Source organism: Ovis canadensis, chromosome 5, assembly GCF_042477335.2.
Source record: "Ovis canadensis isolate MfBH-ARS-UI-01 breed Bighorn chromosome 5, ARS-UI_OviCan_v2, whole genome shotgun sequence".
In the NCBI taxonomy this organism is placed as follows: Eukaryota; Metazoa; Chordata; class Mammalia; order Artiodactyla; family Bovidae; genus Ovis; species Ovis canadensis.
Genome location: NC_091249.1, coordinates 30,067,169 through 30,083,273, shown reverse-complemented (window position 1 = coordinate 30,083,273; position 16,105 = coordinate 30,067,169). Strand labels below are relative to the sequence as shown.

Sequence of the window (16,105 nt, the reverse complement as noted above, 5' to 3'; positions counted from 1 at the left end):
TGAACTGAACTGAACCACTAATGCATTCACATTCACATTCATTAGTTCATCTTATTTTTTTAAATGCATCTCAGAGTAAGTTGAAGCCTTCAGTAAACTGTCTCTGTTTTCTGTATTTAAAAAGAAAAAAGAAAAAAATTGCTATTCCCTTCATTTGCACGTTACAGTACTAGAAGATCGTCCCACAGTAGCTGTTACAAAACCCCCAATTCTCCCCAAGAAACACCAGAGAAAGATAAAAGACGATGTAAGTTCCTATTTTTGCTTTCATTTTGTCGTGATGGCTCAAAGTCTCTTTTTGCCTTGGAGTGGTAAGTCTTTAAAATATTTTATTCTCTTTTAAGAAAAGCAAATATTGTGTATTAACACGTATATATGGAATCTAGAAAAAAAGAGGTACTGATGAACCTGTTTGCAGGGCAGGAATAGAGACACAGACGTAGATAATGCACTTGTGGATGCAGCACAGGGAGGTGGGGGCAAGAAGAAGGTGTGATGAATTGAGAGAGTAGCATTGAAACATACATTATCATGTGTAAAATAGATAGCTAGTGTGGACTTGTTATATAACACAGAGAGTGCAACTCAGTGCTCTGTGACAACTTTGAGGGGTAGACTGGGGTGGGGGGTAGTGGGGGTGAGGTTCAAGAGACAGGTGACATATGTATACTTATGGCTGACTCACCTTGTGGTATGGCCGAAACCAACCCAACATCATAAAGCAATTATCTTAAACAGACATAGAGAATAGACGTACAGACATGGGAAGAGGGGAGGAGAGGGTGAGATGTATGGAAAGAGAAACATGGAAACTTACATTACCATATGTAAAATAGGTAGCCAACAGGAATTTGCTGTATGGCTCAGGAAACTTGAACAGGGGCTCTGTATCAACCTAGAGAGGTAGGATTGGCAGGGAGTTTCAGAAGGGAGGGGATATATGTACACCTATTGATTCATGTTGAGGTTTGACAGAAAACAACAAAATTCTGTAAAGCAATTATCCTTCAAATAAAAAAAATGTATTTTATTTTTAAAAAGCAATTATCCTCAAGTTAAAAATAAATTTTAAAATAAATAATAAAAAATGTTTAATATTATTATCTTTAAGTAGAAATACCAAGGACACTTCAACTCTCATACTCTATCTTGTTTTCAAACTTGTGGCTTGGGCAGGGGGCATCCACATGGTTTGCTCTTTTATTAATTTTTTGTCTGATGGTTTGTTTTGGTTTTGGTTTTTTTTCCATTTTTTATGAATTACTTTTATTGGTTCAAATTCAGAACTTTGCTGTAGAATTCACATTGAAACATATATCCCTTAAGAGATACAAAATCTTTTTAAAATTTTAATTAATTTATTTATTTTACTTTACAATATTGCATTGGTTTTGCCATACGTTGACTTGAATCTGCCATGAGTGTTCCCCATCCTGAACTGGCCTCCCACCTCCCTCCCCATTCCATCCCTCTGGGTCATCCCAGTGCATCAGCCCCGAGCACCCTGTATCATGCATCGAACCTGGACTGGCGATTCGTTTCACATGATATTTTACATGTTTCAATGCCGTTCTCCCATATCATCCCGCCCTCGCCCTCTCCCACAGAGTCCAAAAGACTGTTCAATACATCTGTGTCTCTTTTGCTGTCTCGCATACAGGGTTATCGTTACCTTCTTTCTAAATTCCATACATATGCATTAGTATACTCTATTGGTGTTTTTCTTTCTGGCTTACTTCACTCTGTATAATTGGCTCCAGTTTCATCCACCTCATTAGCACTGATTCAAATGTATTCTTTTTAATGGCTGAGTAATACTCCATTGTGTATATGTACCACAGCTTTCTTATCCACTCATCTGCTGATGGACATCTAGGTTGCTTCCATGTCCTGGCTATTATAAACAGTGCTGCAGTGAACGTTGAGGTACACGTGTCTCTTTTGATTCTGGTTTCCTCAGTGTGTATGCCCAGCAGTGGGATTGCTGGGTCATAAGGCAGTTCTATTTCCAGTTTTTAAAGGAATCTTCACCCTGTTCTCCATAGTGGCTGTACTAGTTTGCATTCCCACCAACAGTGTAAGAGGGTTCCCTTTTCTCCACAGCCTCTCCAGCATTTATTGCTTGTAGACTTTTGGATAGCAGCCATTCTGATTGGTGTGAAATGGTACCTCATTGTGGTTTTGATTTGCATTCCTCTGTTAATGAGTGATGTTGAGCATCTTTTCATGTGTATGTTAGCCATCTGTATGTCTTCTTTGGAGAAATGTCTATTTAGTTCTTTGGCCCATTTTTTGATTGGGTCGTTTATTTTTCTGGAATTGAGCTGCAGGAGTTGCTTGTATATTTTTGAGATTAGCTGTTTGTCAGTTGCTTCATTTGCTATTATTTTCTCCCATTCTGAAGGCTGTCTTTTCACCTTGCTTATATTTTCCTTTGTTGTGCAGAAGCTTTTAATTTTAATTAGATCCCATTTGTTATTTTTGCTTTTATTTCCAATATTCTGGGAGGTGGATCATAGAGGATCCTGCTGTGATTTATGTCTGAGAGTGTTTTGCCTATGTTCTCCTCTAGGAGTTTCATAGTTTCTGGTCTTACATTTAGACCTTTAATCCATTTTGAGTTTATTTTTGTGTATGATGTTAGAAAACGTTCTAGTTTCATTCTTTTACAAGTGGTTGGCCAGTTTTCCCAGCATCACTTGTTAAAGAGATTGTCTTTTCCCCATTGTATATTTTTGCCTCCTTTGTCAAAGATAAGCTGTCCATAGGTGCGTGGATTTATCTCTGGGCTTTCTATTTTGTTCCATTGATCTATATTTCTGTCTTTGTGCCAGTACCATACTGTCTTGATGACTGTGGGTTTGTAGTAGAGCCTGAAGTCAGGCAGGTTGATTCCTCCAGTTCCATTCTTCTTTCTCAAGATTGCTTTGGCTATTCGAGGTGTTTTGTATTTCCATACAAATTGTGAAATTATTTGTTCTAGTTCTCTGAAAACTATCGTTGGTAGCTTTATAGGGATTGCATTGAATCTATAGATTGCTTTGGGTAGTATACTCATTTTCACTATATTGATTCTTCCGATCCATAAACACGGTATATTTCTCCATCTATTTGTGTCCTCTTTGATTTCTTTCATCAGTGTTTTATAGTTTTCTATATATAGGTTTTTTGTTTCTTTTGGCAGATATATTGCTAAGTATTTTATTCTTTTCGTTGCAATGGTGAATGGAATTGTTTCCTCAATTTCTCTTTCTGTTTTCTCATTGTTAGTGAATAGGAATGCAAGGGATTTCTGTGTGTTGATTTTATATCCTGCAAATTTACTATATTCATTGATTAGCTCTAGTAATTTTCTGGTGGAGTCTTTAGGGTTTTCTATGTAGAGGCTCATGTCATCTGCAAACAGTGAGAGTTTTATTTCTTCTTTTCCAATCTGGATTCCTTTTATTTCTTTTTCTGCTCTGATTGCTGTGGCCAAAACTTCCAAAACTATGTTGAATAGTAGTGGTGAGAGTGGGCGCCCTTGTCTTGTTCCTGACTTTAGGGGAAATGCTTTCAATTTTTCACCATTGAGGATAATGTTTGCTGTGGGTTTGTCATATATAGCTTTTATTATGTTGAGGTGTGATCCTTTTATTCCTGCTTTCTGGAGAGTTTTTATCATAAATGGATGTTGAATTTTGTCAAAGACTTTCTCTGCATCTATTGAGATAATGATATGGCTTTTATTTTTCAATTTGTTAATGTGGTGTATTATATTGATTGATTTGCGGATATTGAAGAATTTTGTTAAGGATTTTTGCATCTATGTTCATCGGTGATATTGGCCTGTAGTTTTCTTTTTTGTGGCATCTTTGTCAGGTTTTGGTATTAGGGTGATGGTGGCCTCATAGAATGAGTTTGGAAGTTTACCTTCCTCTGCAATTTTCTGGAAGAGTTTGAATAGGATAGGTGTTAGCTCTTCTCGAAAGTTTTGGTAGAATTCAACTGTGAAGCCGTGTGGACCTGGGCTTTTGTTTGTTGGAAGATTTCTGATTACAGTTTCAATTTCTGTGCTTGTGATGGGTCTGTTAAGATTTTCTATTTCTTCCTGGTTCAGTTTTGGAAAGTTGTACTTTTCTATGAATTGTCCATTTCTTCCAAGTTCTTCATTTTATTTTCATAGAGTTGCTAATAATAGTCTCTTATGATCCTTTGTATTTCTGTGTTGTCTGTTGTGATCTCTCCATTTTCATTTCTGATTTTGTTGATTTGATTTTTCTCCCTTTGTTTCTTTTGAGTCTGGCTAATAGTTTGTCAATTTTATTTATCTTCTCAAAGAACCAGCTTTTGGATTTGTTGATTTTTTGCTATGGTCTCTTTTTTTTTTTTCTGCCCTAATTTTTAAGATTTATTTCCTTCTGCTAACCCTGGGGTTCTTCATGTCTTCCTTCTCAAGTTGCTTTAGGTGTTCGGTTCAGTTCAGTTCAGCCGCTCAGTCGTGTCCGACTCTTTGCAACCCCATGAATCACAGCGCGCCAGGCCTCCCTGTCCATCACCATCTCCAGGATTTCACTCAGACTCACATCCATTGAGTCCATGATGCCATCCAGCCATCTCATCCTGGGTCGTTCCCTTCTCCTCCTGCCCCCAATATCTCCCAGCATCAGAGTCCCAATGAGTCAACTCTTCGCATGAGGTGTCCAAAGTACTGGAGCTTCAGCTTTAGCATCATTCCTTCCAAAGAAATCCCAGGGTTGATCTCCTTCAGAATGGACTAGTTGGATCTCCTTGCAGTCCAAGGGACTCGCAAGAGTCTTCTCCAACACCACAGTTCAAATGCATCAATTCTTCAGTGCTCAGCCTTCTTCACAGTCCAACTCTCACATCCATACATGACCACTGGAAAAACCATAGCCTTGACTAGACTGACCTTAGTCAGCAAAGTAATGTTTCTGCTAGAGTTAGGTTATTTTATTTTTTTCTTGTTTCTTGAGGTAAGCCTGTATTGCTATGAACCTTCCCCTTAGTACTGCTTTTACAGTGTCCCACAGGTTTTGGGTTGTTGTGTTTTCATTTTCATTCGTTTCTATGCATATTTTTATTTCTTTTTTTATTTCTTCTGTGATTTGTTGGTTTTTCAGCAGAGTGTTGTTCAGCCTCTATATGTTGGGATTTTCAGTAGTTTTTCTCCTGTAATTGACATCTAATCTTACAGCATTGTGGTCAGAAAAGATGCTTGGAATGATTTCAATTTTTTTGAATTTACCAAGGCTAGATTTATGGCCCAGGATGTGATATATCCTGGAGAAGGTTCCGTGTGCACTTGAGAAAAAGGTGAAATTCATTGTTTTGGGGCGAAACGTCCTATAGATATCAATTAGGTCTAACTGGTCTATTGTAGCATTTAAAGTTTGTGTTTCCTTGTTAATTTTCTGTTTAGTTGATTTATCCATAGGTGTGAGTGGGGTATTAAAGTCTCTCACTATTATTGTGTTATTGTTAATTTCCCCTTTCATACTTGTTAGCATTTGTCTTACATATTGTGGTGCTCCTATATTGGGTGCATATATATTTATGATTGTTATATCTTCTTGGATTGATCCTTTGATCATTATGTAGTGTACATCTTTGTCTCTTTTCACAGCCTTTGTTTTAAAGTCTATTTTTTCTGATATGAGTATTGCTACTCCTGCTTTCTTTTGGTCTCTATTTGCATGGAATATCTTTTTCCAGCCCTTCACTTTCAGTCTGTATGTGTCCTTTGTTTCAAGGTGGATCTCTTGTAGACAACATGTATAGGGGTTTTGTTTTTTTATCCATTCAGCCAGTCTTTGTCTTTTGGTAACCCATTTACATTTAAGGTAATTATTGATAAGTATGATCCTGTTGCCACTTACTTTATTGTTTTGGGTTCCAGTTTATACACCCTTTCTGTGTATCCTGTCTAGAGAAGATCCTTTAGCATTTGTTGGAGAGCTCATTTGGTGGTGCTGAGTTCTCTCAGCTTTTGCTTGTCTGTAAAGCTTTTGACTTCTCCTTCATATTTGAATGAGATCCTTGCTGGGTACAGTAATCTGGGCTGTAGGTTATTTTCTTTCATCACTTTAAGTATGTCCTGCCATTCCCTTCTGACCTGAAGAATTTCTGTTGAAAGATCAGCTGTTATCCTTATGGGAATCCCCTTGTGTGTTATTTGTTGTTTTCCCCTTGCTGCTTTTAATATTTGTTCTTTGTGTTTGACCTTTGTTAATTTGATTAATATGTGTCTTGGGGTGTTTCATCTTGGGTTTACCCTGTTTGGGACTCTCTGGGTTCTTGGACTTGGGTGATTATTTCCTTCCCCATTTTAGGGAAGTTTTCAACTATTATCTCCTCAAGTATTTTCTCATGGTCTTTCTTTATGTCTTCTTCTGGGACTCCTATGATTCGAATATTGGGGCATTTAACATTGTCCCAGAGGTCTCTGAGGTTGTCCTCATTTCTTTTAATTTGTTTTTCTTTTTTCCTCTCTGTTTCCTTTATTTCTACCATTCTATCTTCTACCTCACCTATCCTATCTTCTGCCTCCCTTATTCTACTCTTGGTTCCCTCCAGAGTGTTTTTATCTTATTTATTGAATTATTCATTATATATTGACTCTTTTTTATTTTTTCTAGGTCCTTGTTAAACCTTTCTTGCATCTTCTCAATTCTTATCTCCAGGCTATTTATCTGTAACTCCAATTTGTTTTCAAGATTTTGGATCATTTTCACTATCATTACTCGGAATTCTGTATCAGGTAGATTCCCTATCTTTTCCTTTTTTGTTTGGTTTGATGGGCATTTATCCTGTTCCTTTACCTGCTGGGTATTTCTCTGCCTTTTCATCTTGTTTATATTGCTGTGTTTGGGGTGGCCTTTCCGTATTCTGGCAGTTGGTGGTTCCTCTTTATTGTGGAGGTTTCTTGCAATGTGTGGGGTTGGATGGGTGGCTTGTCAAGGTTTTCTGGTTAGGGAAGCTTGCGTCGGTGTTCTGGTGGGTGGAGATGGATTTCTTCTTTCTGGAGTGCAATGAATTGTCCAGTAAGAAGATTTGAGGTATCAGTGGGTTTGGTGTGACTTTGGTCAGCCTGTGTATTGAGGCTCAGGGTTATATTCCTGTGTTGCTGGAGAATTTGCATGGTATGTCTTGCTCTGGAACTTGTTGGCCCTTGGGTGGTGCTTGGTTTCAGTGTAGGTATGGAGGTGTTTGATGAGCTCCTATCGATTAATGTTCCCTGGAGTCAGGAGTTCTCTGGTGTTCTCAGGATTTGGACTTAAGCCTCCTGCCTCTGGTTTTCAGTCTTATTCTTACAGTAGCCTCAAGACTTCTCCATCTATACAGCACCAATGATAAAACATCTAGATTAATGATGAAAAGTTTCTCCACAGTGAGGGACACCCGGAGGGGTACACAGAGATACATGGAGAAGAGAAGAGGGAGGAGGGAGATAGAGGTGACCAGGAGAAGAGGGGGAATCAAAAGGGGAGAGAGCAAGCTAGCCAGTAATCACTTCCCTATGTGCTCTCCACAGTCTGGATCCCTTAGAGATGTTCAAGGAGTTACACAGAAAAGAGAAGAAGGAGGAAGGAGACAGAGGTGGCCAGGAGGATAAAAGGGGGAATCAAAAGGAGAGAGACAGATCCAGCCAGTAATCAGTTCCCTAAGTGTTCTCCACAGCCCAGAACACACAAAGAGGTTCATCGAGTTGGGTAGAGAAGAAAAGGGGGAGGGGGGAGATAGAGGCGACCTGGTGGAGAAAAAGGAGAGTCAAAAGCAGAAAAGAGCAATCAGGCCAGTGATCTCACTCCCAAGTAAAAATGGGTACTGAAGATTGGGTTCTTAAAGGTACAAAGCTGATAACAAATACCAAAAAGCAAAGATTAAAAATCTTGAGTAGAGGTTCAGTTCAGTTCAGTTCAGTTCAGTCGCTCAGTCGTGTCCAACTCTTTGCGACCCCATGAATCGCAGCATCTCAAAAATACAATATTAAAACAAACAAACAACAACAACAAAAAGTCACAGAAATTATAAAATATATATATATATGTGAAGTTTGCTTTAAAATAGGGAGTTTCTTTCCTTTTTTTGCAAGGTAATTATAGGTGATAAAGATGAAAATTAAAGGAGTAATGGGGACTTAAAAATAACAAAAAATAAAATTTTTTTTCCATTTTAAAGTATACACTTTATTGATACTTAGTGCTACAATTTTTGTGTTACATTAGCTCATTCGTTAAAATATTTTTTCATCACTTTGCAGAAATATACCATATTCATTATATCATCACTGTCCATTTCCTCCACCCCATCATGTTTCAACCAGTAGTCTATGTTTTGAGCCTATGAATTTTCTTGTTATGGATATAGTGTATAACAGAACTCATAGTATTGCCACGTTTGTTTCTAACTTCTTTCACCTAGTATGTTTTGGAGGTTTATCTAAGTTATAGTATGTATCAGTACTTTGTTTTTCTCTTTTATGGCTGCATAATTTTTTATTTTATGTACATATGATAATTTTTTATTCATTCATGTATTGTTAGACATCTGTGTTGTTTACCTTTGGGTCTTACGAATGATGTTTCTTCAAGGACATGTTTTCATTTTCATTGAATATATTCCTAAGGGTGGAATTGATGAAATGTGGTAATTTTATGTCTAACATTTTGTGGGGTTTTGTTGTTTGTTTTGTTGTTGTGTTGTTTTTTTTTTTACTTTATTTTACTTTACAATACTGTATTGGTTTTGCCATACATCAACATGAATCCACCACGGGTGTACATGAGTTTCCCCCTCCTACCTCCCTCCCCATACCATCTCTCTGGGTCATCCCAGTGCACCAGCCCCAAGCATCCTGTATCCTGCATCAAACCTAGACTGGCGATTCGTTTCTTACATGATATTATACATGTTTCAATGCCATTTTCCCAAATCATCCCACCCTCTCTCTCTCCCACAGAGTCTAAAAGTCTTTTCTATACATCTATGTCTCTTTTGCTGTCTCACATACAGGGTTATCATTACCATCTTTCTAAATTCCATATATATGTGTTAGTATGCTGTACTGGTGTTTTTCTTTCAGGCTTACTTCACTCTGTATAATCGGCTCCAGTTTCATCCACCTCATTAGAACTGAATCAAACGTATTCTTTTTAATGGCTGAGTAATACTCCATTGTGTATATGTACCACGTATCATTTAAAAATTATAATAGTAAAAATATATCTAAGACTTTCTCTGGAGCTGTTGTGGACAGTGTGAGGTCAGTTCATTTTCAGATAGTTTCTTGGTCCGGCCTGTACTTCTCACGGTCTATAGGCCCCTTCCTATGTAGTTGGTGCTAACTACAGGGTTTTAATCTATTGCACCTGTCACTTCCCAAGCGGTTCCCTCTGCTTATTTTAGCTTCTTCTGTTTGCTGGTCTCTTCAGTGTCTAATTTTCGCCCTGACACAAGGGGCACAGTGGTGGTCACTTTTTTTTTTTTAGACTCGCTTGTTCAGTCGTGCTTTGGGGAGGGAGGAACACTGCAAACAAATATCACTGGCATGTGTTCACAGTGATTCAGCCACACTGGGTTTGCCCCTGCTCATGGCGTGTGTGCTTTCCCAGTCTACACTGCTCAGACTCTACGTTGCTCTGCCGGGAACTGTCTGCTATGGGACCTGGTTTGCATGCACTTCCCAGGTCTAAGACACTCCGGTTCAGGTTCTCGGGTACCCCACAAAGGCACAGACTTGATTGGGCCTGCGTTTTGCTCCCGTCCCAGGTCCGAGCAGCCCATCCCCGTGACCAGCTCCTTGGTGTGCGCAGTCACCCCCAGTTGAAGGCTGAGACTTATCCCCTCCCCCGTCCCAGCCGCTAGGTTTTCTGGGTGTACAATGGGCGCGCCTTGTGTCTCTTCTGGGAAGCTGATCTCTGGCTGCGACCCTCCTGGCTGATGTCGACCGTCCAGAATCCCAAGAAGTCTTGCTTGCAGGTTGGTATAGGATGCCTCTCTGGGGCCGCGATTGCCCCCTTCCGGCCCTGGCTGCCCTCGCCTGCCTGTCTCCGGTGGGGGATGGGCCGGTCCGCAGCCAGCTAGCTCTGCTCAATCCTTTGTTCTTTGAGAGTGCCTGGCGGTGGTTAGGGCTTTTTGCTGGGATCCAGGATTGCAGGATAGCTATCCCACAGTCTGGGTTGCTATCTCAAGCTAGTTCCCTCAGATTGCCCTCAGGGCAGTCAGGCCCGGTCCATATCCTAAACAATGCCGCCCACTCGTCCGTGTCCCTCCCCTGCTTGCTAGTGGGGGATGCCAGCATCTGGGCTGTTGCACCACAGGGAGTTGCTGTTAGACGCGTCATCTGTGGGGTTTAATTATTTATTTTCCCTCACAGTTAGTTTGCCCTCTGAGATTCCAAGGCTCACCACAGACCCACCGCAGAGAGTGTTTTGGAAACTTCTGGTATTTGGAAACTTCTCTCCTTTTTAAGACTCCCTTCCAGGAATGGATGTCCATCCCTACCTCTTTTGTCTCTCTTTTTATCTTTTATATTTTGTCCTACCTCCTTTAGAAGACAAGGGGCTGCTTTTCTGGGTGCCTGATGTCCTCTGCCAGCATCCAGAAGTTGTTCTGAGGAATTTGCTCGGCTCTCAAATGTTCTTTCGATGTATTTGTGGGGGAGAAAGTGGTCTCCCCATCCTATTCCTCCACCATCTTAGTGGTTTGCTCTTTTAAACCATGGCTGAGGTATGTCTCCTATGGAAATACCTGGAGGAATTAAGATGGGGGCAATTTCAACATGATTTCATCAGGCAATGGGTCTCTTCAAACCTTGCAATCTCTTATATTCCGTCATACAAGGATAGGATCAAAGTGAACTTCTGGGGTGGTTTTTGCACTGTACTGTCATGTCCTACTCTTTGCGACTCCATGGAGATGAGAACCTGACGAGCTACAGTCCACCGGATTTTTCAGTCACGAATACTGGAGCAGGTTGCCGTTTCCTTCTCTAGGAGATCTTTGCCACCTCGTCTCCTGCAGCTCCTGCATTAGCAGGCGGATTCTTTACCACTGAGCCAACTGGGAAACCCTTGCAAAACACGAATCTCTTGTAAGAATGGATTTTTTCGTGTCAGGGCCAGACTTTTGACATGGAAAGCTGTCCCTTGCTCATTTTTCTTCCTGAAACTGAGATGAATTCTTCCGGATCCATTTGCTTAGCGAGTCAAAATTCCGCCTGGGTCTCACCTTATTGGTGTTTCTTGGCTCATATCAGACAGCTGAGCTGCGTGTGGACGGCGCCCCCTGGTGCTCACATATGGATGGGGCAAAGCATGCAAAGGCCTCATAACACTGAAACGTTTCTCTTTCAATCTGAATGTCCCATGACAGGAACTGAAAACTGATAAGGACTCTTAGTCTGTTCCAGAAAGATCATATTTGCTTCCTACTCCTAATTTTGGAAGCCCCAACCTGTATTATATAAAACATTAAAATTGTTCCTCATTCCATGCTATGTGGGTTTTGTTTTGTTTTATGGGGGGTTTTTTTGCTAAAATTACCAAGAGGATTTTTAGAATTATTGCCCAGAATAAACTCATTTAATTATCCAAGCCTTATGATTTTTTTGTTTTTTTGGAGCACTGGGAAGCTTGCAGGATCTTAGTTTCTGGGTTAGGGTTCAAACTGAGCCCCTCAGCAGTGAAAGCGTGGACTCCTAACCACTGTTCAGTTCAGTCGCTCAGTAGTGTCCTACTCTTTGCAACCCCATGAACAGCAGCACACTAGGCTTCCCTGTCCATCACCAGCTCCCGGAGTCCACCCAAACCCATGTCCATTGAGTCGGTGATGCCATCCAGCCATCTCATCCTCTGTCGTCCCCTTCTCCTGCCCTCAATCTTTCCCAGCATCAGGGTCTTTTCAAATGAGTCAGTTCTCCACATCAGGTGGCCAAAATATCGGAGTTTCAGCTTCAACATCACTCCTTCCAATGAACACCCAGGACTGATCTCCTTTAGGATGGACTGGTTGGATCTCCTTGCAATCCAAGGGACTCTCAAGAGTCTTCTCCAACACCCCAGTTTAAAAGCATCAATTCTTCAGTGCTCAGCTTTCTTCACAATCCAACTCTAACATCCATACATGACCACTGGAAAAACCATAGCCTTGACTAGATGGACCTTTGTTGACAAAGTAATGTCTATGCTTTTGAATATGCTATCTAGGTTGGTCATAACTTTCCTTCCAAGGGGTAAGCATCTTTTAATTTCTTGGCTGCAATCACCATCTGCAGTGATTTTGTAGCCCAGAAAAATAAAGTCAGCCACTGTTTCCACTGTTTCCCCATCTATTTGCCATGAAATGATGGGACCAGATGCCATGATAGTTTTCTCAATGTTGAGCTTTAAGACAACTTTTTCACTCTCTTCTTTCACTTTCATCAAGAGGCTCTTTAGTTCTTCTTCACTTTCTGCCATAAGGGTAGTGTCATCTGCATATCTGAGTTTATTGATATTTCTCCCAGCAATCTTGATTCCATTTTGTGCTTCATCCAGCCCAACGTTTCTCATGATGTACTCTACATATAAGTTAAATAAACAGGATGACAGTATACAGCCTTGACATACTCCTTTTCCTATTTGGAACCAGCCTGTTGTTCCACGCCCAGTTCTAACTGTTGGTTCCTGACCTGCATAAAGGTTTCTCAAAAGGGAGGTTAGGTGGTCTGGTATTCCCATCTCTTGAAGAATTTTCCACAGTTTGTTGTGATCCACACAGTCAAAGCCTTTGGCACAGTCAATAAAGCAGAAGTAGATGTTTTTCTGGAACTCTCTTACTTTTTCAATGATCCAGCAGATGTTGGCAATTTGATCTCTGGTTCCTCTGCCCTTTCTAAAACCAGCTTGAACATCTGGAATTTCATGGTTCACGTATTGCTGAAGCCTGGCTTGGAGAATTTTAAGCATCACTTTACTAGCATATGAGATGAGTGCAATTATGCAGTAGTTTGAGCATTCTTTGGCATTACCTTTCTTTGGGATTGGAATGAAAACTGACTTTTTCCAGTCCTGTGCCCAAGGCTGAATTTTCCAAATTTTCCAAACTTGCTGGCATATTGAGTGCAGCACTTTCACAGCATCATCTTTCAGGATTTGAAATCGCTCAACTAGAATTCCATCACCTCCACTAGCTTTGTTCATAATGATGCTTCCTAAGCCCCACTTGACTTCACATTCCAGGATGTCTGGCTCTAGGTGAGTGATCACATCATCATAATTTTCTGGGTTGTAAAGATCTTTTTTGTACAGTTCTTCTGCATATTCTTTCCACCTCTTCTTAATATCTTCTACTTCTGTTAGGTCCCTACCATTTCTGTCCTTTATTGAGCCCATCTTTGCATGAAATGTTCCCTTGGTATCTCTAATGTTCTGTGAAGAGATCTCTAGTCTTTTCCCATTCTGTTGTTTTCCTCTATTTCTTTGCATTGATCACTGAGGAAGTCTTTCGTATCTCTCCTTGCTATTCTTAACCACTGTACTGCCAGAGAATTCCCCAACTCCTATGACTTTTATGAAACACTTGTCGAGCGAGAAAACCTAACTTACATATTATTTTCAAATAGACTAGACCGCTAATGAATGTCAAATTCAAGAAGTGATGAAGTTGTATAATTCTGCCTATATACCTGCAAAAGGCATTAAAGTGAACATTTATTCATCTTTCTAAGCTTTCCCCTAAAACAGGGGATAAAACCTCCATTTTTTCCTTGAAGTCTCAAAAATATTTTCATGGATCTATGAACATTTGTTTACCCTGATCAGCATACTTTTAACTCTCAGTGATCACTAGTGAGCCAAAATTACGTTGGGTGTGTCCAATGTGTTTGGGGAAACAAGAACTATTTGGGGAAAAAAAAGCAAAGTCAGCCTCAATAGATTCAGGTCACTGGAGTATTTAAAAAATTAAACTCCCCTTCTGTTTTCTCTCCCAGGACTTTCCTGCTTGATTTTCTTCCTGAATATTCCTAACTCATCATTCCAAGGTATGTGGGTGATGGGCAGAATGAATCTGGAATAGTCTGTGTAGTTTGTGTTTCGGTAGATGCTTCCAGTTTGTTGGATTTTTTTTTTATTTTACTGCACCCCAAGGCATGTGGGACCCTAGTTCCCTGACCAGGGATCAAACCCACAGCCCCTGCACTGGAAGGCGGAATCTTAACCACTGGACCACCAGGAAAGTCCCTATAGATGTTTCTTTACAGAGCAGTTTGGGGATAAGCAGAACAAGTTTTGCTCTCCCCAAATTCAGACTTAAAAAGAGAAATATGGAAATGGTAAGCATTTCCTCAAATTCATGTAACTCTCCAAGTAATTCTAGCCCTCACAGTTTTTCCCACCACACTAAAGTTATGACACTTAAAAAGAAATAGCTTGGGGCTTCCATGGTGGCTCAGATGGTAAAAAGAAATCGTTTTATTGTCTTATTCTTACTGTGTAACTGAGGCTGTTTACACAAAGAATCCACAAAAATCAGGAGAACAATTATATAGAAACAATAAAGAGAAAACCATTCTTTTTACTATGGTACTTGTATATATACTCTTTTACCTACATATGTACGTATATATATATTCACATACCTAGGTCTCCTACATGGCCGGCAGATTCTTTATCACTGAGCCACCATGGAAACTCACAAGACGTAAGAGCCACAGTAAAAAGAGTCATCATCTTTTATTATTTCCATATAACTTGTGTGGGTTCTTTGTGTGGATAGCCTGTGTATGTTAAATAGTATGTACATAAATATTAATATGTATTTACACACATAAAGAGATACAGATATAGACAGATTTGATAAATACAGATGTGACTTTGTATGTATTATTTTACCAAATATGCTCACAGTTTATAGTGTTTTACAACATGCATTTATTTCCCCTAGTATATCCTGAATGTCTCTTCTTGTCAATCAGACGTAGCATTTTGTTTTGTTAATATACCACAGTTTATTGGTCCATTATCCTGTTGGTGGACACCTGACTCTTCGATGGTTGACAACGATGAATAGGGCTGCTGTGAACATTCTTGTACAAGTCTTTCTGTGGATGTATGTTTTCATCTGGGAGGGGATTTTCTTGGGGAAATTTCTCTAAGAGTAATCACTGGGTCATAGGATGACCAAATATGTAGAATTATTTTCTTCATCTTGCAAATGATAAAAATGAAAGCAAAAAAAGCAATCCAGCCTGGGGAACTGCAAGTTAAAAATCACAATGAGATTTGCCTCTTGGTCCAATGGTTAAAACTCTATGCTTCCACTGAAGGGGTTACAGATTTGATCCCTGGTTGGGAAACTAAGATCCCATATACCTCAAGGTGTGGCAAAAAAAATAAATGTAATAAATCACAATGAGATCATTGTTATTAGCCTGCCAGGATGGCTAAAATTAAGAAGCAGACAGTACCAAATGTTTGCAGGGATGTGTAGCAACCAGAATTCTCATAGATTGTTGTTGGTATTTAGTTGCTGAGTCATGTCTGACTCTTTGTGACCCCACAGACTGCAACACATCAGGCTTCCTGTCCTTCACTGTCTCCCAGAGTTTGCTCAAACTCATGTCCACTGAGTCAGTGGTGCCATCCAACCATCTCATCATCTGTTGCCCCCCTTCTCCTCCTGCCTTCAATCTTTCCTAACATCAGGGTCTTTCCAGTGAATCAGCTCTTGGCATCAGGTGGCCAAAGGACTGGAGCTTCAGCTTCAGCATCAGTCCTTCCAATGAATATTCTTTCTTTAAGATTAACTGGTTTGATCTCCTTGCTGTCCAAGGGACCCTCAGAGGTCTTCTCCAGCACATAGATTGTTACTGGAGGATAAAATAGTACAACACCTCTATGGATAAAGTGGTTAAGATTCCCCGCTTCCTCCACACGGAGCACAGGTTCAATCCCTGTTCTTGGAACTAAGATCCCATACACTGTGCCTTGTGGCCATTATAAAGAGTAGTAAGGAGTTCTTATTTAGTAGGAGATTGTCCTGAGACATTCCTATTTATTTATATTCATATTTAGTAGGAGATTGCCCTGAGATGTTAACCACTTAAGATTACATTTTTTAT

The 16,105-nt window shown here is 40.0% G+C and overlaps 1 protein-coding gene across 6 annotated transcripts in view; it reads left to right on the top strand.

The window, feature by feature from the left end:
• Positions 1–233: 233 nt before the first annotated feature.
• Positions 234–16,105, top strand: part of LOC138440987 (adhesion G protein-coupled receptor E3-like) — a 59,313-nt gene continuing 43,441 nt past the window's right edge. For 4 of the 6 annotated variants that reach the window (XR_011257189.1, XM_069591293.1, XM_069591295.1 and 1 more), the window contains exons 1-2: positions 234–311; positions 13,976–14,026. Coding sequence is in view for 4 of the 6 variants with exons in the window: in XM_069591293.1 (XP_069447394.1) it covers positions 281–311; positions 13,976–14,026 (82 nt within the window). In the remaining 2 variants the exon portion in view is untranslated. The remainder of the gene's footprint in view (positions 312–13,975; positions 14,027–16,105) is intronic. The other 2 variants (XM_069591296.1, XM_069591294.1) reach the window with 2 other exon arrangements.